Source organism: Erythrolamprus reginae, chromosome 12, assembly GCF_031021105.1.
Source record: "Erythrolamprus reginae isolate rEryReg1 chromosome 12, rEryReg1.hap1, whole genome shotgun sequence".
NCBI lineage: Eukaryota > Metazoa > Chordata > Lepidosauria > Squamata > Dipsadidae > Erythrolamprus > Erythrolamprus reginae.
The window spans coordinates 5,590,893-5,613,266 of NC_091961.1; the positions used below are offsets into that span (position 1 = coordinate 5,590,893).

At 39.8% G+C, this 22,374-nt stretch overlaps 1 protein-coding gene across 10 annotated transcripts in view; it reads right to left on the reverse strand.

The window, feature by feature from the left end:
• The window catches only part of PIWIL2 (piwi like RNA-mediated gene silencing 2), a 42,793-nt gene that overhangs the window by 7,250 nt on the left and 13,169 nt on the right, over window positions 1–22,374 (reverse strand). For 8 of the 10 annotated variants that reach the window (XM_070765352.1, XM_070765349.1, XM_070765351.1 and 5 more), the window contains exons 9-20: window positions 21,853–21,977; window positions 19,786–19,866; window positions 18,758–18,871; window positions 16,604–16,792; window positions 16,283–16,367; window positions 14,528–14,617; window positions 12,651–12,791; window positions 11,163–11,276; window positions 7,491–7,679; window positions 3,589–3,690; window positions 2,665–2,784; window positions 213–301 (exon numbers count right to left, since the gene is read on the reverse strand). In XM_070765352.1, coding sequence (XP_070621453.1) covers window positions 213–301; window positions 2,665–2,784; window positions 3,589–3,690; window positions 7,491–7,679; window positions 11,163–11,276; window positions 12,651–12,791; window positions 14,528–14,617; window positions 16,283–16,367; window positions 16,604–16,792; window positions 18,758–18,871; window positions 19,786–19,866; window positions 21,853–21,977 — 1,439 coding nt within the window. The remainder of the gene's footprint in view (window positions 1–212; window positions 302–2,664; window positions 2,785–3,588; window positions 3,691–7,490; window positions 7,680–11,162; window positions 11,277–12,650; window positions 12,792–14,527; window positions 14,618–16,282; window positions 16,368–16,603; window positions 16,793–18,757; window positions 18,872–19,785; window positions 19,867–21,852; window positions 21,978–22,374) is intronic. The other 2 variants (XM_070765356.1, XM_070765357.1) reach the window with 1 other exon arrangement.

Below are 22,374 nucleotides of genomic sequence, written 5' to 3' on the forward strand. Positions count from 1 at the left end.
AACATTTTCCAAATAACCCCCCCAAACCCATAAAGTCTAGTTACATCTTGAAAAAAACATCTTTGGGACAACCAATACTTGGACGACTGAGAATCTCCACAACCATTCAGCCAGTCTATGTGAACTTAAGCAAGGGCCCCAGTCCTAGAGCAGGCCCATAGATCTGAATGCCAAAAATGTTGTTGTTGTTTTTTTAAAAAGAGGACACTTACGAATTGATACTTGCCACAAAGCCCACCACCGAGCGCTTCCCCCTGCTGGGATCATGATAGACGTCTATGCCAATCACCATCAGCTGTTTCTGGAAGGAAGAACAAGGTATTATTCGCCACATGCGAATAATATCCAGCTAGGAAGGCAGGCAAACAGATGTGCTTAAAGATTTCCTGCCCATTGGTTTTATTTATACCTGTATTCATTCATTCATTCATTCATTCATTCATTCATTCATTCATTCATTCAAATTTAATTTATAGGCCATCCTTCTCATGAGGGTGGCTCACAAGAATAAAAAATAGATACAATGATAAACATATATCCATCCTAATAATAAACATATCCATCCTAAGATAAAACACAGGAAATAGTATAAGTATAAGGGCAGACTAGATGGACCATGAGGTCTTTTTCTGCCGTCAGTCTTCTATGTTTCTATAATAAGTACTATTAAAACATTAAAAATACTAAAAACCCACAATAAAAACAGACAATTATTCCTCTTTCGTACAAGTGGCCGGAGCGAAGCTTTCACTCATGATCCCCAGGCCTGCCGACATAGATGGGTTTTTAATGCATATATTAAAAGATGTGTTTTTAATGCATCTCCTAATTGATGCAAAAATGAGGAGGGTGGGTGGGGGCGGGGTGGATCTCTGGGGGGAGTTGGTATTTATTTTTATAAGCAAGGCAATGGACATAACTCACTCTCCTTCTTTCTACTTTCCCCACAACAACCCTGTGAGGTAGGTTGGGCTGAGAATGAGGGACTTGTCCAAAGTCACCCAGCTGCCTTTGGTGTCTAAGGCAGGACTAGAACTCAGAGTCTCCTGGTCTCTAAGTGGTGTTTTAGCCATTAAACGTAAGGGTGCTTTCTGAAAAGGCAAATGGAATTTATTTGAGGCCCCCTGCCCCTTTTTGAAACATTTCACTTCTCATCCAAGCAGATTCTTCAGTTCTTGGATGCCAAGTTGAAAGTTTCCAGGGGTGGGGGTGGGGGGAAAGTCCAACTGCCTCTTGAAAAAGCATTTTTGGGACAACAATGACTTGGATGATAGCTTCCTTGTGTACATCCCACTTGAGAAAACAGGACAAGCTGGCATGTCATTTCTAACCTTAAAAAAAAAAAATAATAATTATTATTATTATTATTATAAAATTATAAAGCAAAACCAAAACACAATGAAAAAAGTTTCCATTTTTCAACAGTTCCCTATCAGTGTGTATCCACAATTTATATTCTCCCCGCCTTCAGTCACATACTTATATTTGTGGTTCCCTTATTCTTTACATATTATACATACTACTCCTTACATATTATATTTTACTATACAGTATAGCTATATTACTTGTTGGCGGAAGGTGCTATCTATAAAACATCTTGTACTGATTTTCCTTATACGCCACTGACATAGTCAATTTCAAATTTATTTCCCAAAGTTTTTCCCATTTCTCCAAATCTATGCTGTATCCCACCTCATCACTGTTTCTTTAACCAACTCCTCTTCCGTTTTGTATCTTTTCCTAATCAACTTTTCTTCAGCAGCTTGTAAATTCCTGCTGTTCTTTTTGGAAGTTGTAAAATGTTATGATTCTTTTATACTTAATATTAATATTAATATAATAATATAATATTAATATTTACTGACCCCTCGCATCCTGGACACAAATTGTTTCAACTCCTACCCTCAAAACGTTGCTACAGAGTACTGCACACCAAGACAACTAGACACAAGAACAGTTTTTTCCCGAACGCCATCACTCTACTAAACAAATAATTTCCTCAAAACTGTCAGACTTTCTACTAAATCTGCACTTCTATTCTACTAGTTTTTCTCATTATTCCTATCACCCATTTCCTCCCATGTTGACTGTATGGCTGTAACGTTGCTTATATCCTAAGATTTTTATTAATATTGCTTCTTCATTGCTTATTTGACCCCTATGACAATCATTTTAAGTGTTGTATCAAATGATTCTTGACAAATGTATATTTTATTTTATGTACGTTGAGAGCATATGCACCAAGACAAATTCCTTGTGTGTCCAATCACACTTGGCCAATAAAAATTCTATTCTATTCTATTCTACTTGGTCTGAATCTGCATATATGTCCACCAATCTAAGTCTAAATCCTGATCTTTTAATTCTTTTCATCTTATTTAAGATTCTGGGAGTTGACGTCCACAGGTCTTAAAGTTTCCAAGGTTAGAGGCCAATTCCCTTGAGTACCATTTGTTGGGGGTCGAGGGAAAGGGGGGGGGTCACTGTGTGAAACAGAATGCTGGACTCGATGGGCTGTGGCCTGATTCAGCATGGCTCTTCTTATGTTCTTATGACTTAAAGAACACAAGTATTCATACATAAAATATGCAACATTATTTTAGAGAACTATTCTTCTTACTGAGTTAAGCTTCACTGAAGAGAAATAATGTGAGTATTACTTACCAATGGAATGTCCACACCCCATAGTTCTCCACCTAACTTGCAATTAATTTGCAACAGGATCTTCTGTGCTATACTTCTAAGTTTAGCATAGTGTGTTGAAATGGTTCGAACATTAATAACCTGTAGCAATTAATGATTAGAATTAGTAAAAGCCCAGGCAAGAAACAAATGTTTCTCTTTCAACATTTCACAGTTGATTTATTGTATAAAATATATATTTAAACCATTGTACTTGGAGCTTAATTTCTTCAGGAGTACCCTAACACTTTCCTGACTTCATCAGAAGTATTCTAACTTCAAAATAGCCCCCTTTTGAACTTGAAATCCTTCCACTAAAAATCAGAAGGACAATGAAATATTTCTTATGAAGTTAGAAGTAGCCCTTTCAAAAGTCAAAATGGTTGAAATTCCATATTTTCCCTAATTCTAAGCTGTGAGTTTTAATATGAGATCATTATTGCTTAAAACACTGTTTTGTTTCCCACTCACACAAAAAATAAGCCCCCATTCAACAAAAAATATTTGACATATTTCCCAAAGTAACACCCTTAAGTTATTAAAAATATAGCGTTTGATCAAGTTTCCTCCATATTTTTACATTCTAAAAAAATCTGATTTTAAAGAGTCATTTATTAAACTATTAAATTTGCAATTAAAAGATAAACATTGTGGACATTTGTTACTAAACACTGACTAATAGCTGAAACTCTAAATCACTAGAACACAAAACTGTTCAAAGCTCATATACGAATTATGTATATATAAACAGTATAAACTGTTTCCTGTTACACCTAATGTTGGGCCTTCAGAACACATCAGAAGCTCTTCATAAAAACGCAGATGATCAAACAAGTAATATCACCATCAACAACATCCATTCAAGCATTTTTACAGTCTCAAGGAAGAAACAATTATTTGGCATACCTGGGAAGGAACCGGGTTCTGTACATTGCACAGCCTTTTAATGGCCCTGTACAAATCATCTTTACTTCCTGTGATAATACAAACGACTAACTGTATTGATCCCTTAATAAAGAGAAAGGACAGTAAGTAATAAACCTGCAGTAAGTCCATTAAATACCAGTATAGAGTATTGTATTGGCAGTTCTATGCTAGCAAAAACTTCAGAAGAGAAGGATTTAGGGGTTGTGATTTCTGACAGTCTCAAAATGGGTGAGCAGTGTGGTCGGGCAGTAGGGAAAGCAAGTAGAATGCTTGGCTGCATAGCTAGAGGTATAACAAGCAGGAAGAAGGAGATTGTGATCCCGCTGTATAGAGCGCTGGTGAGACCACATTTGGAATACTGTGTTCAGTTCTGGAGATCTCACCTACAAAAAGATATGGATAAAATTGAACGGGTCCAAAGACAGGCTACAAAAATGGTGGAAGGTCTTAAGCATAAGACTTATCAAGAAAGACTTAATGAACTCAATCTGTATAGTCTGGAGGACAGAAGGGAAACGGGTGACATGATCGAAACATTTAAATGTTAAAGGGTTAAATAAGTTTCAGTGTTTTTAACAGGAAAGTGAACATAAGAACAAGGGGGCACAATCTAAGGTTAGTTGGGGGAAAGATCAGAAGCAATGTGTGAAGATATGATTTGACTGAAAGAGTAGTAGATGCTTGGAACAAACTTCCAGCAGATGTGGTTGGTAAATCCACAGTAACTGAATTGAAACATGCCTGGGATAAACATATATCCATCCTAAGATAAAATACAGGAAATAGTATAAGGGCAGAGTAGATGGACCATGAGGTCTTTTTCTGCCGTCAATCTTCTATGTTTCTATGTATACCACTATGAGTTAGGCACATTGGGTGGTGGAACTAATGTCATGTATTGATTTACATCCTGGTTTTATTTCATGAAACTCAAGGCAGCGTAACGAATGCTTCCTTTTTGTAATTTTCCCACATCTAGGAACTCAAATAAGTGGGTTGGGTTAAGAGTCCAAAGTCTCCCAACCCACAGTCTCTCAGTCTCCTGATTTCTAGACTAGCACCTTAACCACCAGACCAAATTTCCTCTCTGCCATTACTTTATGATCACAATATTATTTCAAACCTGGATGCCAAACAAAAGTGGTACCCTGGTACTCGACAGCTTTGAAACTCATCAGATTTGATACTCAACACATTTTGACGTAAGAATTTCGTCCCTGCACCCATCGTTTGTTTAATACTCAACACACAAGCTAGAACTTGTCAGTGTTGGCTGCCTTGTGACAAGCTACATTATTTCTTCAGGGGAAAATCTGTTTTGTACTTGCTGTTTTTCTTATTCATCATGCCTCTTGGAATCAATTAGGGGCCAGGTTATCTCCGGGACCGCCTTCTGCCGCACGAATCCCAGCGACCAATTAGGTCCCACAGAGTGGGCCTTCTCCGGGTCCCGTCAACTAAACAATGTCGTTTGGCGGGGCCCAGGGGAAGAGCCTTCTCTATGGCGGCCCCGGCTCTCTGGAAACAACTCCCCCCAGAGATTAGAATAGCCCCCACCCTTCTTGACTTTCGTAAGCTTCTTAAAACCCACCTCTGTCGTCAGGCATGGGGGAACTGAGATATTCTTTCTCCCTAGGCTTCTACAATTTATGTATGGTACGTTTGTATGTATGATTGGTTTTAAAATAAGGGTTTTTAGCTGCTTTAGTATTGGATTGTCGCATGTTGTTTTTACCACTGTTGTTAGCCGCCCCGAGTCTACGGAGAGGGGCGGCATACAAATTTATTTATTTATTTATTTATTTATTATTTAGATTTGTATGCTGTCCCTCTCCGAAGACTCGGGGCGGCTCACAACAGAGTAAAACAAATCATAAATGTAATCCGAATAAGTTTAAAATATTTAAAGATTTAAAAAACCCCATATACTAACAGACACACACACACAAGCATACCATGTATAAATTAAACATGCCCAGGGGGAGATGTTTCAATTCCCCCATGCCTGACGGCAAAGGTGGGTTTTAAGGAGTTTACGGAAGGCAGGAAGAGTAGGGGCAGTTCTAATCTCTGGGGGGAGTTGGTTCCAGAGAATCGGTGCCGCCACAGAGAAGGCTCTTCCCCTGGGGCCCGCCAACCGACATTGTTTAGTTGACATTGTTTAGTTGAGAAGGCCCACTCTGTGGGACCTAATCGGTCGCTGGGATTCGTGCGGCAGGAGGCGGTCTCGGAGATATTCTGGTCCAATGCCATGAAGGGCTTTAAAGGTCATAACCAACACTTTGAATTGTGACCGGAAACTGATCGGCAGCCAATGCAGACTGCGGAGTGATGGTGAAACATGGGCATACCTAGGTAAGCCCATGACTGCTCTCGCAGCTGCATTCTTCACGATCTGAAGTTTCCGAACACTTTTCAAAGGTAGCCCCAAGTAGAGAGCATTACAGTAGTCGAACGTCGAGGTGATGGGGGCATGAGTGACTGTGAGCAATGAGTCCCGGTCCAGATAGGGCCGCAACTGGTGCACCAGGCGAACCTGGGCAAACGCCCCCCTCGCCACAGCTGAGAGATGGTTTTCTAATGTGAGCTGTGGATCGAGAAGGACGCCCAAGTTGCGAACCCTCTCTGAGGGGGTCAATGATTCCCCCCCCAGGGTAATGGATGGACAGATGGGATTGTCCTTGGGAGACAAAACCCACAGCCACCAGTGTTCCCTCTAATTTTTTTTGGGGTGGGTGGAAAAGTATAGTGTCTGAGTGGCAGTCCCTTCGGGACTGGGCGGCACAGAAATAATAAATAAACAAACAAACAAACAAATAAATAAACAAATAAATAAACAAACAAACAAACAAAAAACCCACCCTGTTTTGCCTCAGAGAATTTCAAAATAAAATACTGTACTGTGTGTCTATAACAGTGAGCTCATAATAGGGCAACTCTATCAATATCAAAATGCCACTTAAATAGTTGAGCTAGTTTCAAACTAGATTTTGATTTTCTTTCTCTCTTCCTTACTCCCATTCTTTTTCTTTCTCTTTTCCTTCCTTTCTTTTTTCTATCTGTTTCTCTCTCTTCCTCTCTCTCTCCTTCCCTCTCGGCTTCTGGGCAGGTTTGGAAAACTCTGAGTTGATGATGATTTTTAAGTGAGCGATTGCTCACTGCTCAGCTTAGAGGGAACTATGACAGCCACTCCGTCTTATCCGGGTTGAGTTTGAGTCTGTTGACACCCATCCAGGCCCCAACAGCCTCCAGGCACCGGCACATCACTTCCACCGCTTCGTTGACTGGACATGGGGTGGAGATGTAAAGCTGGGTATCATCAGCATATTGATGATACCTCACCCCATGTCCTTGGATGATCTCACCCAGCGGTTTCATGTAGATGTTAAATAGCAGGGGGGAGAGGACCGACCCCTGAGGCATCCCACAAGGGAGAGACCTCGGAGCCGACCTCTGACCCCCCCACTAACACCGACTGCGACCGGCCAGAGAGGTAGGAGGAGAACCACTGGAGAACAGTGCCTCCCACTCCCAACCCCTCCAGCCGGCGCAGGATACCACAAATCCAATAAAATAAATGAAATGGAAAAAAAAAGAGTACTATGGTACCACTGTACATGTTCATACTTCAATAAAATATGATTCCATTAGAAGGAAAACTATTGAGGCTCTGTAGCTTCTTCCTAAGAAAGTTTTACTAAGACCAGATTCCAGACGTTTGCTCTATCCATCGCAACTATCCATTCCTTTTCCCTTTCTGTCTTAATATTCTTTATCTCAGTATACCTTATTTGAAAGCAAGATCAATAAAAGCTGCAGGAGGTGGGGGGGGATCAAACAGGAAACCACTGTCATAAAATCACAAACCCATAAACTCACACCTCACTACTTAGCAATGATTTCATAGCCCTGGCATAGGTCTCTATTCGGTCATCTTTCAATTCTTTCCAAATAGGTGCCGCTAATGGAATTTCAAGTGCTCCTGAGATTTTTTGCAGCATGCTGACTAGTTCATGTGCCTGCTCCATCGTCCATTTTGGGTAAAAAAGGGCCCAGAAATGAATTGGAACCTAAGAAATAGAAGAAAAGTCAATATACTTTTGACACTTGAAATATACACCTGCTAAAATTTATGGCTCCTCAGGGATTTGAAGATAACAACAATAATAATAATAATAATAATCATCATCATCATCATCATCATCATCTGGCGGGACCCAGGGGAAGAGCCTTCTCTGTGGAGGCCCCGACACTCTGGAACCAGCTCCCCCCATCCTCCTTGCCTTTCATAAACTTCTTAAAACCCACTGAGGCATCTTCCCCAGGCCTATGTAGTTTTATGTATGGTATGTTGTGTGCATGTTTTTTAAATTATGGGTTTTTAACTTTGTAATATTAGATTTGTATTGTATATTGTTTTCTATTGTTGCTGTGAGCCGCCCCGAGTCTGCGGAGAGTGGTGGCATACAAATGTAATAAATAATAATAATAATTATAATAATAAATATTTTTTTATTACAGAGCCCTTGTCTTGCAACCGTTTCTTCAGTGACCAAAGTTGCAATCGCACTGAAAAAAATGACATATTGTTACTCTAATGGCTGTCCCAGCTATCCCATGGCCACGTGAGCAAATTCACAGTCTTAGCAACTGTCATGCATACGTGGGGCTTGTAGTGTTCCAGGGTCACATGATCACCATTTGTGACCTTCGCAGGCAACGTCTCACAAGCAAAGACAATCGGTGAAGCTGGATTGTAACTGCAATGACTCATTCATTACTGCTCATCTCGTGGGGGGCAGTAAATTTGTTAGCTGCCCATCTACCATGGTTGTGCAGTGGTTACAATGTAGTGTAGCAGGTTAATTCACTGCTCACTCCAAGTGTTTGATCCTGACCGGCTCAAGGTTGATTCAGCCTTCCAATCCTTCCGAGGTGGGTAAAATGAGGACCCAGATTGTTGGGTGCAAAATGCTGACTCTCCTTGGAGAAGGCTCTAAAGCACTGTGGAGCATTATATCAGTCTATGTGCTATTGCTATCTCGCCTTGGGGAGACTCCAGGTGCCTTACAGCATTAAAAGCTATAAAACCGTAACCGCTGCTTTATGATCCTAAAAGGCAAATGCTATCCACCAAACAAGAGCCGGGGTGGCGCAGCAGGTAGAGTGCTGTACTGCAGACCACTAAAGCTGACTGTAGATCTGAAGGTCAGCAGTTCAAATCGCATCACCTGCTCAAGGTTGACTCAGCCTTCCATCCTTCCAAGGTGGGTAAAATGAGGACCCGGATTGTGGGGGCAATAGGCTGGCTCTGTTAAAAAGTGCTATTGCTAACATGTTGTAAGCTGCCCTGAGTCTAAGGAGAAGGGCGGCATAAAAATTGAATGAATGAATGAATAAACAAACAAACAAACAAACAAACAAACAAATAAATTTCAATTTCTTCACAATCAATATTATAGCTAGCTATTATATCCGTTGTCATTAATCTTTTTCATGTTTTAGTTGTATTGTTTTCACTATGCCCTTTGACTTTCATCACCAGAGCTTGAAAGCTATTTGCATTTTCAGTTAACAGACTAATAGCTGTCAACATAATACAAGAGGGGCGGCATACAAATCCAATAAATAATAATAATAATAAATAATAATAAGTTATTAATATTTCTTCCTCTGATCTTTCAAACCATTCTCCTCTTCTTCCAATTCAGCTCCCCTCGGTGTAATGGCTTTGTCAGATATTCACAAAAAGTGATCACATGACCTCAGGACCATGCAATCGTCATAAATATGAGGCAGTTGCCAAACATCTCAATTTTGATCACTGCTTGCCTCGGAGTCTTCTTTCGTTGGGGGTGTTACTTGGAACCCTGACATTAGCTTGATGAGGAACTCACATAGGAGCAGTTTACTATTTGTTCCAGAATTAGGCCCTGATACTTCTAACACTCCAATTATTGAATGCTTCTATTTCCTTATACCAATAATGTAGTCTATTCTATTTCTGTGTGTTCCATATGGTGATCTCTATGTATACAACTCTGGGAGGTCTTAACAATTTAAAAAAATGATTAGATTGGCAAAAAATAATTCTCCTGTTTCATTCTAGTTTGCTAGATCGTTAAGTCTACTGTATTTTTCGAAGTATCAGACGCACCTTAGTTTTTGGGGAGGAAGATAGGGGTGGGGGTATTCATCTGGCTAGCATCCCTAGTCTGGTCAGCTTCAGCACATTATTTTATCCTCTGGTTAGGGCTTTGGAAAACCTTATTTGGAGAGAGTAGCAATGAAAAAAGCCTGCAAGCTGGGAAGATTGCTAGCGTCTCATTAGGGCTGGGATAAAAAGCTTCGAAAAAACTACATTCAGACTATAAGACACACCCACATTTTCAAACTCTTTTGTGGGGGAATAAAGTGTGTCCTATACTCCCCAAAAATTGGGTAATTATTTGTCCTTCTTAAAACCACTTTGGCATTCCAGTTTCCTACCACAAGCAGCATACCTTGATTTCACAATGGGTCAATTTCAGATTAAATTTGACCCAAGACCGGCCAACTTCCTTCTCTTTTATATCAGTGGAATACAAAGTATATAAGTCTAAATGCTAAAGCAAAAGAAGTGAAGAGAAGAACGAACCCCAGCCTAAACTGTTCATATATCTTCCCAACTACAGGTGACTTATGACTACAATTGAGTCCCAAATTTCCGCTGCTAAGTGAGACATAACTGGCACGAATCCCAGTTAGGTCCCACAGAGTTGGCCTTCTCCGGGTCCTGTCAACTAAACAATGTCGTCTGGCAGGACCCAGGGGAAGAGCCTTCTCTGTGGTGGCCCCGACCCTCTGGAACCAGCTCTCCCCGGAGATTAGGATTGCTCCTACCCTCCTTGCCTTTCGTAAACTCCTTAAAACCCACCTCTGCCCTCAGGCATGGGGGAATTGAGACTTCTCCCCCAGGCCTATATAGTTTATGCATGGTATGCTTGTGTGTATGTCTTGCCTTTTAAATAAAGGCTTTTTATATATTTTTAAATATTAGATTTGTTGTACATTGTTTTTATTATTGCTGTGAGCCGCCCCAGTCTACGGAGACGGGCAGCATACAAATCTAATAAATAAATAAGTAAATAAGTAAATAAATAAATATAATAATTATTATTATTTTGTTACGTGAATTCTGCCCCATGTAAAGGCCTTTCTTGCCCCTGTTGTTAACCAAATCACTGTAGTTAAGTTAGCAAACATGTTTCTTAAGTGAAACTGGCTTCCCCATTGATTTGGCTTGTCAGGAGGTCGCAAAAGGTGAATCGTATCATCCAAGGATGCTGCAACTGTCCATTGCCAAGCATCTGAATTTGGATCATGTGACCATGGGGATGCCCCAACCATGGTTTAAGCCTGAAAAGGAGTCACAAGTCACATTTTTCCAGGGCAGTTATAACTTTGAATAGTCACTAAATGAACCGTTGTGGGTCAAGGGCTACCTTGAAGAGAATGCTGAGTCAACTGTTGCACCCTTTAGAAGAGGGCCCCACACCCAAAATTAAACTTACTGCAGAAATGCAGGATTCTCTGCTGACTTGTTTACTCCAGTTTAGGTCTTCCGAGGTATTGAAGGAGGATTTCTTCAAATTTATTCTTTCTATGGGAAGGACACGCCCGGTGGTCTGAAACAAGCCAACAAAAAGACGAGAATCAAGGGGCGAGTACAAGTGCACTCGAGTGCCTTCCGTCCCCTGTCCTATTGCTCTCCTATATCTCCTATACCTTTCTTCTATTCCTATATCTCTTCTTCTATTCTTTCATTGATATGTTCTATTACTATACCTTCTTTTCTATTCTTTCTTTTTTAAAAAAATATATTTTTATTGTTTTTTTTAAAAGAGAAAAATATACAACATTAAACACTTAAGGAACTACCATTGCTCCGCTTGTCATAGAAGTCTAACTAATACAAAAAACAAAAACCTAACTGTAGTCAGATCAATACAGAGATATCACACATATATATTACATACTTGTTAAATTTAACTCAATATTCTTATGTTAATTAAATTTATCTATAAAATATTTATTCAAAAATAGAATATAGTAAATAACACATCTAACTTTATCATACTATGAGCAAGAAGAAAAAAAAGTACAAAAATTCTATGTTTATGTTATTTTTAAACTGTTTCAATCTATCTTATAAAATTTCAAAATAATAAGTTCAAATAGTTTCTATTATTTCTTAGATATATTTTACTATGAGTATCTCCTCTATAACATTCATCATGTATTTTACTATGTGTATATAGACATATACCCACTAAAACCCTCATTGTGTATTGGACAAAATAAATAAATAAATAAAAAATAAATAAAAAGTTGCTTACAAGGCTAAGACAGCCCTTGGTCCATTTTAATTCTAGAGCTTAGCACCAAATATGCTTTAAAGCAGCCGTCACCAACTTTTCTAGCTTGGCAGCTGGTACAGGTATATGTGTGTGTGCGCGCATAGGAGGTCCGTGCACAGCTCCATTTGTGCAAGCATCAGGCACACATGCTCTCCACCAGCGGTTAAATCTACTCACCATATTTATTCGGAGTATAAGACACACCTTTTTTCTCCCTAAAAGAGGCTAATAATTTGGGTGCGTCTTATACTCTGAATATAACTCCCTTCTCTCTCCCCCCCCCCTCCAGCCCTAACTAGGTGCCAACGATCTTCCCAGCTCTTACCCTGAAGGGGACACAATCTGAGGTTAATTGGGGGAAGATCGGAAGCAATGTGAGAGAATATTTTTTGACTGAAAGAGTAACAGATGCTTGGAACAAACTTCCAGCAGACGTGGTTGGTAAATCCACAGTGACTGAATTCAAACATGCCTGGGATAAACATAGATCCACCCTAAGATAAAATACAGGAAATGGTAAAAGGGCAGACTAGACTAGATGGACCACGAGGTCTTTTTCTGCCGCCCATCTTCTATGTTTCTATCATTGTTCATAAAATAGGCAGGATCTCATCTGGCAAAGCTAGCACAAAATTTCCTTACCTTATGGACATCTCCATCCAAGAAAAGACCCCACTGGGACAATTCCTTATGGGCATTGTCATTCTTCTCGATTCTGCTCAGGAGTTGAAGCACAGCAGTGTGATGCTGTTCGGGACTCATGTTGACTTTCTGCGTAAGGTCCTGAGCAGAGTGGACAGATTTTTGAAGGGGGGGGGGAGGGGGAGAAAGAAGGCACATCAGCTTGTATTCAAAAAAGGAAGCGTATATAACTCATGGCCAGCAAAGCAGCAGTTGATAGGAGCTTCTCCAGAGTTACTTGCTTTTAAAATTCACAAGGAACAGAAATTGTGTGTGTGTGTAATCGCACATTTAAAAAACAGATTTGGGGGGCGGGATGTTTTTTACACTATTATTGGTCACCATCTTAAAAAAATTTAAAAATCCTATCCTGAAGATACCTCTGAACAGAATCCTTGACTTACAACCAACAATTGAGTCCAACATTTTGCTGGCGAAGGAGACAGTTGTTAAATTGGTTTTATCCCCTTTTACAACCTTTCTCGCCACATTTGTTAAGTGAATCAGGGCAGCTATGAAGTTAGTAACACAGTTCTTAAGTGAATCTGGCATCCCTGTTTGGCTCGGCCACACGTGACTCTGGGATATTGTGACTGTCATAAATGTAAGCCAGCAGCCAAACGCCTGATTTTTTGATCACGTGGTCATGGGAATGCTGTGTCAGAAATAAAGTTTATTTCTTGAGGCAATATTACAATGCAAGAAAATGGTTTGTAACCGTAAGAAGGGGTGATGTAAGCCATAATCAGTATGTAATCATGGCTTTGCTAAATGTGCTGAAACCTGATTGGCTGTAACCTATATATGCAGGCCACTGAAGCTGACTGTAGATCTGTAGGTCAGTGGTTCAAATCTCATCACCGGCTCAAGGTTGACTCAGCCTTCCATCCTTCCGAGGTGGGTCAAAGGAGGACCCGGATTGTGGGGGGCAATAGGCTGGCTCTGCTAAAAAGTGCTATTGCTAACATGTTGTAAACCCCCCTGAGTCTAAGGAGAAAGGCGGCATAAAAATCAAACAAACAATCAAATAATAAACAAATAAACAAACAAACAAACAAATAAATATAAGGAGTAACACCCTTGCATGGGTGTGGTTGCTGGGTGGTTTGTTACAGTTTGTGAGTCGGTGGTTTAATGCTTAGTGGTTTGTGTGTGGTAACAGTGGTGGATGTAATAGTAGTGTATGACAGTATTGTGATAGTTTATTTAGAGAAACCTTTTGCTAAGAAGAAAAAAAATATTTTTACAAGAAAGCCTGCTGCATTGACGACTTCAATTAGGTATAGTGGTGAACTGTGGCACAAAACTCTCCCCCAACATGCTGCAACGGTTGCAAGTGTGGAAAACGGTCATACGTTACTTTTATAGTAAAATCACAATTCATTCACAATTCTAAGGCTGAAATATTTCTGATTTCTGAGTTGGGAAGGGAAACCATGTTTCGTTTTGTGCACATCCCCTGCCATCCAAGCAGAAGCCACTTCAGCCAACAAAGGTCTCTCTTAAGTATATAGAATGGTCCTTATAAGAAAAATACTCTCTTATGATCTCAGTAGGAGGAGTAAATCATTAGTGGTTTTTGATTACAGCTTTTGGCTGCTTAAACAAGCTTAAAATGTCAGCCACCATTACGCCATCGTGTAACCACGTGAAACCTCTGGGTGGCCGAGGGAATCCTCCTTCAAGCCGAGCGCGAGAAGAAAGCTTCATGAGCCACTGAACCAACAAAATCAGGCCTCTGACTTCAAAGTTAGTGAGAGGCCAAATATTTGATGTAGCGAGAGGTTGAGAATTTTATAAACAAATTCCAATTCCGTATAAAATACATAGTCGAGCACCTTCATCATTCTAAAATCTTTTCTCATCTTCTCAGGAATGCCCGTCAAGAAGGAAAGCTCTGGCACCAGCAGGATTTCACCTTCCTGAAGCTGCGGGAAAATCAAAGACACAATCTATTAGCACAGATTACGTACAGAAAAAAAATCATTAATAAAATGATCTGGGTTGATGTACGCCGTATACAGATCAGATGCTCTTTTCCCCCTACAGGTTGCTGCCACTGCAGGCGCACCGACGTGCCTCATTGTGGCCAGCGCTACTCCAGCAGGAGAGGCCTGCTCGGGATCTCCTCCTCGTGCCCCTCCGCCCGCTTTTCCGGGCAAAGGTGGTGGGTCCAACCAGTGAACGAAAAGGCGGGGTGTTTAGATTGGGGAGGGTGGGGTGTCTCTCAATTTTGGCTGCTTTAAGACTTATGGACTTCAACTCCCAGAATTCTCCAGTCAGCTATGCTATGGCTATTCCTCAACTATGCTGGCTGAGAAATTCTGGGAGTTGAAGTCCACAAGTCTTAAAGTCTTAAAGAGAGAGGAAGGAAAAGAGAGAAAGAAAGAGGCACAGAGAGAGAGAGAGAGAGAGAGAGAGAGAGAGAGAGAGAGAGAGAGAGAGAGAAGAGATATTTATTTATTACTGATTTATTTATTTATTCTTATGAATTTGTTAATTTATTTTTATTTTTAAACACAAAATAAGATGAAAAAATGTGGAAAACCTGATGTGGCCCAGCCTCACCCAGCCTCTACCTCCAGCGGGCCCCGGGGTAAATTGAGTTTGGGATCCCTGCTCTAAATAGTCTATTTGTACAAACAAAAACAAAACCTCAAAACTTAATAGTGGGGAATATCTGAGGAGGTGGGGCTGATGGTGGGAGAAATCAAAACCACGCCCACCATGACATCTGTCCCATAGCAATTCCCACAATCACAACTCAAACCCAGGAACCTCAGCCAAGACAAGTCACATAAAGCTAGAAATTCTAGTGAGGCCTGCATTACAAATGCCAGGAATTGGTTGCTTCTATTTTTTTTAATTCATTTATTTTGTCCAATACACAATAATACACAATGAAGATTATAGAGGATATAGAGGTATAACAAGCAGGGAGAGGGAGATTGTGATCCCCTTATATAGAGCGCTGGTGAGACCACATTTGGAATACTGTGTTCAGTTCTGGAGACCTCACCTACAAAAAGATATTGACAAAATTGAATGGGTCCAAAGACGGGCTGCAAGAAGGGGGGAAGGTCTTAAGCATAAAACATATCAGGAAAGACTTCATGAACTCCATCTGTATAGTCTGGAGGACAGAATGAAAAGGGGGGACACGATCGAAACATTTAAATATGTTAAAGGGTTAAATAAGGTCCAGGAGGGAAGTGTTTTTAATAGGAAAATGAACACAAGAACAAGAGGACACAATCTGAAGTTAGTTGGGGGAAAGATCAAAAGCAATGTGAGAAAATATTATTTCACTGAAAGAGTAGTAGATCCTTGGAACAAACTTCCAGCAGACGTGGTTGGTAAATCCACAGTAACTGAATTTAAACATGCCTGGGATAAACATATATCCATCCTAAGATAAAACACCGGAAATAGTATAAGGACAGACCAGATGGACCATGAGGTCTTTTTCTGCCGTCAGTCTTCTATGTTTCTATGATATAGTAGAGAAGAAATACGAGATATAGGAGAGACTATAGGACAGGGGACGGAAGGCACTCTAGTGCGCTTATGTACGCAACGGCTCAAATTCTCACCTTTTCTGGAGGATTTTTTCTTTTTTCAACTCTGAAAATCAACAATGGCTGGTCAAGTTCTCTAATGGTAATGCCGTAATTTTTACTGGAAAGAGAATGTTATATGAATTCTAGGAAGAAAACAAAACTCACTTGATAATTTTAAAATCTCAACAGCTAAAAGGTGAAGAAAAACAAATCCAGTGAAGCCCAAGTACTTAACGACTTGGATAATGGCTGACACTTTTAACAAAACCTAAGCAAGATACTGGCTGTCTTACTGCAGTTATTTTATTTTTCCCTATCTTATCTTTGACATCCTAGAAACACTGAATCATTTACCTGTAATAGTCTAGAAAAGTGATTTCCTTCCCATCCGACATGGTGAAACTGTTCTGTGGGGTCTTGTTCCAATCGATGTCATCAATTCGGTAATTTTTATTGTTGTAGCGGGTAATTATAATGCTGCCGATAAGCTGCTTTGTACATTCGTCTTGGAAATTTTCCCGATTGTGTTGATAAATTCTATGCCTTTATGAAAACAGAAATGCTTTGAGTTAAAAACCAGGAAGGCAGAAATTTTAGTCTCACCTTGAGTTTTATCAGCTGACTTTAAGAAGTCTGTTTATCCCACGGGCAGCATTCCATCTACCAAATACAGTGATACCTTGTCTTACAAACTTAATTGGTTCCGGGACGAGGTTCTTAAGGTGAAAAGTTTGTAAGACGAAACAATGTTTCCCATAGGAATCAGTGGAAAAGTGATTAATGCGTGCAAGCCCTTTTGCCAGCCGAAGCGCCCGTTTTTGCACTGCTGGGAATGGATTCCCCTGACGTTCCCTTCCATAGGAAACCCTACCTCTGGACTTCTGTGTTTTTGTGATGCTGCAAGGGGAATCCCAGCAGGGGAATCCCAGCATCGCAAATACAAGTGCTTCGCTGGCAACAGAAGTCTGGAGGCAGGGTTTCCCAGCGAGGGGAGCATCAGTGAAATCGCAGCATCACAAAAACACCAAAGTCCTCGAAACCCCACCTCTGGACCTCTGTGTTTTTGCGATGCTGCGATTTCACTGAGGCTCCCCTCACTGGGAAACCCCACCTCCGGACTTCTGTTGCAAGCGAAGCACCCGTTTTTGTGCTGCTGGGATTCCCCTGCAGCATCACAAAAACACGGAAGTCAAGAGGTGGGGTTTCCCATGGAGGGGAGCTTCAGGGGCATCCCAGCAGCACAAAAACAGGTGCTTCGCTGCCAACGGAAGTCCAGAGGTGGGGCATCCCAGCGGCGGAGGTGGGTTTGTAAGGTGAAAATAGTTTGTAAGAAGAGGCAAAAAAATCTTAAACCCCGGGTTTGTATCTCGAAATGTTTGTTTGACGAGGCGTTTGTAAGACGAGGTATCACTGTACACTCATCTTACCCTAGCTTGCAATGTTTTGGAGTTCTCGGTACTATCTGACCTTGGTTATTTGCTTACAGGTGTTTCATTGGCCAACTAGGTAACAACTCCAGTGCAAGTGAGGGCAGGGTTTGCTGCCTGTTTGTATTCAGGAGCTATCCCTGTCAGTTTTGGTGGAAATGTACATTCCTACTTGGTGGTTCCTTGAGTAGAATATTCTTTTCTGTCTGATTATCTAGTGCTGATCCTCACTTATCTGAATATTGGTTGCTGGAAGGAATTTTTGTTTCCTTTTCTTTTGTTTTATTTTATTTTGAATGATGTTGAATGGTTTTATACAGCCAAATAATGACTGCAGGAGAGAAACTTGGCATATTTAATAGTTCAATATAAACTTATTCTGAGAATTCTGCTTTCTACAGCACACAGGTTTAACATCGTCATGATTCTGTCATGGCACTCTCTGGAACACCATCACTGTGAAGTTTCAAAGTCTCCCAAGCCCAACTTTTTCTTCAGTCTTGGGATAAAATGGATGTTCAGATCTCATCAATTTGGTGTGTGTGTGTGTGTGTGTGCTCCTAGATATATACATTTTTTTTACCTTTTAAAACTGTAAACTACCCAGATTATTTAGAATCAGATGGACACTAAATGTTAAAGCATCATTAAAATACATTATAATAGGAAAAAATGTGCTAAATAGCTTGGAATAGATCTATACTATTCTCTCCTTATTTCTTTGTTGGCAAAACAAATCTAACACAACAGAGAGAAAAAATTCCTCTGACTAGAGATATGCAGTTATAAATAACAAATTAAAGGTCATAAAAGAGACAAAGAAATAATTGCTAATAATCTTGCTATTAGTTCCATTCTAATGAATTTCCAGAGAAATTATCTTCTTTCTAAAAGCTGTTTTACATTATTTCTAAAACCAATTCCTAACCAAACTCTGAGACTCACACCCAAAGTAAACTTCAGGAGCAATCTTGGTTAGGCACTGGTTTTGTTGCATCACAACAAAATAAGGGACACAATATTCTTAATGGTCTTTGCAATGTTTTCTGTAAGTAGGTAAGATATCAGCATTTTTACTCACATCAAACTCAGGACTGAATCATTCCGAATAATCTTATGAACAGCATCAACCAACAAAAACAACCCGCCATCTGTCTTTCGGATACTAGTTGCATAACCAGGCCATATTTGTAAACTTTCACAAAAATACACAAAGAGGGTAATTTTTAGTATGAAAGGGAAACTGCTTAATTGAAAGATACAGTCAAATAGATTTCACAGTTAATAATTGCTGCCGTCTGTTTTCACTGTTTATAATTCCCACAAGTTATCATATGCAATTGATTGAATCTTAAAATATACTGTCGTAGAACAAACACTCTGATAATAAAATTTATTATGTGATGAAATTGCAGTCAAATTTATTGCTATATATTAATTAGCATTATTAATATCTCTAAATCACCCAGACCTCACTACAATTTAGGCACAAATAAATAAAATACTCAATCAAAAAAATATCACTGTATTTTTAAAAGTCTTTCCAGAGACATAAGGCAGCTAATTTTGGTATATATTGTAATTATACTTGAGTCTTCGGAGAGGGGCGGCATACAAATCCAATAAATAAATAAATAAATAAATAAAAATCTAATAAATTATTATTATTATTATTATTATTATTATTATTATTATTATTATTATTAATTAGCTGCGGTCATTCAATTTGCACCTAGTGAATTTTTGCTACTGAATGTGCAAAAATATATCAGCATAAATATATATTTTAAAAGACTACTGCTTTTACTGCACAGTATAAAGTGGTCCCTTGACTTTTGCGGGTCCGACTTTCGCCGCCATGGGAGACGCCGGCAGCGAGCACAGCAAAGCCCCCAGCTTGCCGCCCCGTTGCCCCTGCGGGTTCTGGGGGGTAAGTAAAACCAGGAATGGAGGAGGGAGGGGGAGGAAGGAAGGAAGAGAGCGTCTCCACTTCGCGGAAATTGGACTTTCGCGGGCGGTCTTGGAACCTATCCCCTGCGAAAGTCAAGGGAACACTCTATATTTCAAATAGTCAACTACTAAAACACTGTAGCCTACAAAGCAACATACCTGTACTGCTGAAGTACAGTAGCATTAGTAGGATCGTAGAAATTTCTCCCAACAAGTTTCAAATCTAAAATCTTCATCACTCTAGAACGACATTAAAAAAAACAAGATAAATATGACACTAGGAAATGAGATTGCTGTTTAAAGCATGAACTCAGGGCACAAAAAAATCCCTATTATTTTGCTAGTCGCATTACCAAAGGAGGGCAAAAGAACCTAGACCAGCTCCCACAAGGTTTCAGTCATCTTCAGATCAGATCTAGTGAAGACTTACATCTCTTTCTCCAATTCTTAAACAATGATGGACTTCCTGCTGTTTGTTTTAAATAATAGCGACTCCCATTTCCCCCCCTCTAGCCTGATGAACAAGAGTCAAGAATCAAAAGTGTTCCCTATCCCGGGCCCTTTGGTTAAAAATTCGGGATTGATCCAAAGGACGAAGGTTGCATTTTTTTTCTCTGTACTATATATAATTCTACCTGTACTTTCTATGTGGCCAGAGATGTTATTCTAAACAGGCGGGGGTTCCTACTTACTGCCACTACTGGTGCAATTCATGCGCAACTCTGGGTGACAGGCGGGTGGGTGCGTCCCATGAGATTTTGCTTCTGCGCATGAGAGATTTGGGCTATTTTTTTGCTTCTGTGCATGCGTGGAAGCGAAAAAATCGCTGAAATCGTACGTGCATGTCCTCTCACGAGATTTTACTTCCCGTGCATGCGCAGAAGCAAAATCTCACCGGGACGTACCCACCCACTCGCCGGTTACCCGGAGTTGTGGGAATAGGGAAGCCTGATTCATTTAACAACCGGGTCAGTAACTTAACAACTGTAGTGGTTCACTTAACAACCGTGGCAAGAAAGGTTGTAAAATGGCGTAAAAATCACTTAACAAATGTCTCACTTAGCAACATGAAATCTGGGCTCAATTGTGGTTGTAAATTGAGGACTATATGTATTGGCTGATAGAGAACAGTGGTATGCTCTCTTTCATGAATGAAGTATGTAGATTAATTGAGATTAAGGCAATTTCAAGCACCAAGGAAAAGAACCAAATCAAAATAATTTATAATCACTTCTTTTATCTGTACTGAAATGATAGGCAGGCCAATTGGTCACTACAACATATATCTATTTAAAAATAAAAATACAGAGCTTTGCAACCATTTATATTTCATGTAATAATCATGTACTTGTTAAGCCCAATGTAAAAACACCCACCCTTTTTTCTGCACAGTATGACTATTCGTATAAAACTCGTTGTAAAATTTGCCCTCTACCTTCAATTGAACAGTTGGCCCCCATTCATTACATAAGGTGCACACTTCCTTCTGAGTAGACAGATACAAATTGATGGCTTAAAGTTGTAATGCTATATATTAAAGTGATTTGGCTTTAAAACAATAATACTATATTTGAACTATTAATTGTACAAAGCCTTTCTAAGTTACCGTATTTTTCAGAGTATAAGATGCACAGGAATATAAAATGCACTTTAGTTTTGGAGAAGGAAAATGGGGAGGGGGGGAATCTACCTACCAGGTATTCATCTGGCTAGCATCCTTGGTCTGGTCAGTTTCAGCACATTATTTTATCCCCTGGTTAAGGCTGAAAAAACCCTTTTTCAGAGGGAGTAGCAATGAAAACAAGCCTGCAAAGAATTAGGGCTGGAAAAAAACTGGAAAGAGGGAGTAGGGATGAAAAAACCCTGCAAGCCAGGAAGATCATTAGCACCTTGTTAGGGCTGGGGGGAAAAGCTTGGAAAAACCTACATTTGGAGTATCGGCCTCTTTTTGGGGGCGGGGAGTGCATCTGATATCTGAAAATTACAGCAAGTCTATTGAGTTTTTTTTCCGGCGTATCAAATAAAAATGTTCTCACTCATTCAACCGCACAGATTAGAAGTGTTATCCAGAGTGGCCAACATTCAGTCATTGTTGATCAATTCAATTAAAGAAAACAGGTCCAAGCATTTTAACATTGACATTTTGTATAACATTCATTTATTTTAAGAATGGCTGTACTTATGGGATGCTTCAAGCTCAGATGTGAGACAGCAGAAATTACGCACTTTCTGAAAATAATGTTGTAAAACGGGATACACAACTCTGAACTCGGTTCCAGAACTTTGGTCAACTGAATCTTTAAATTGACTTCCATTCCATCTGTATTTCTTATGCACTTCAGGTTAATATTCTAAAGTAGAAGAAATATATTCAGAACTCAAGTATATGTCAATAAGATTAGCCTAAGAACTCCAAAATAATTTTATTTGCAAAATAAGTCACAAAATCATTAGTTCAATTCTTTTGTATTTTCAAGATTACATTGGTGAAAGATTAAGCTGGGAGCACTGTAACATTGTTCAAGTCCTGTTTAAAATACAGAAAACTGGATGACTTTGAGCTAGTGCCTCTCTGCTCAACCTATCTCATGGACTTTTCTGGGGTTTTTTCTTCGATTCTCATCCATTCAGCTTTGAGCTGAAGAAATGTCTTCAAAGAAACACCAGAAACACGAGAAAAGTCCAATTGCCTCTTGAAAAAGGACCTTTGGGACAACCATGACCTGGATGAGTGAGAATCTCAATAGA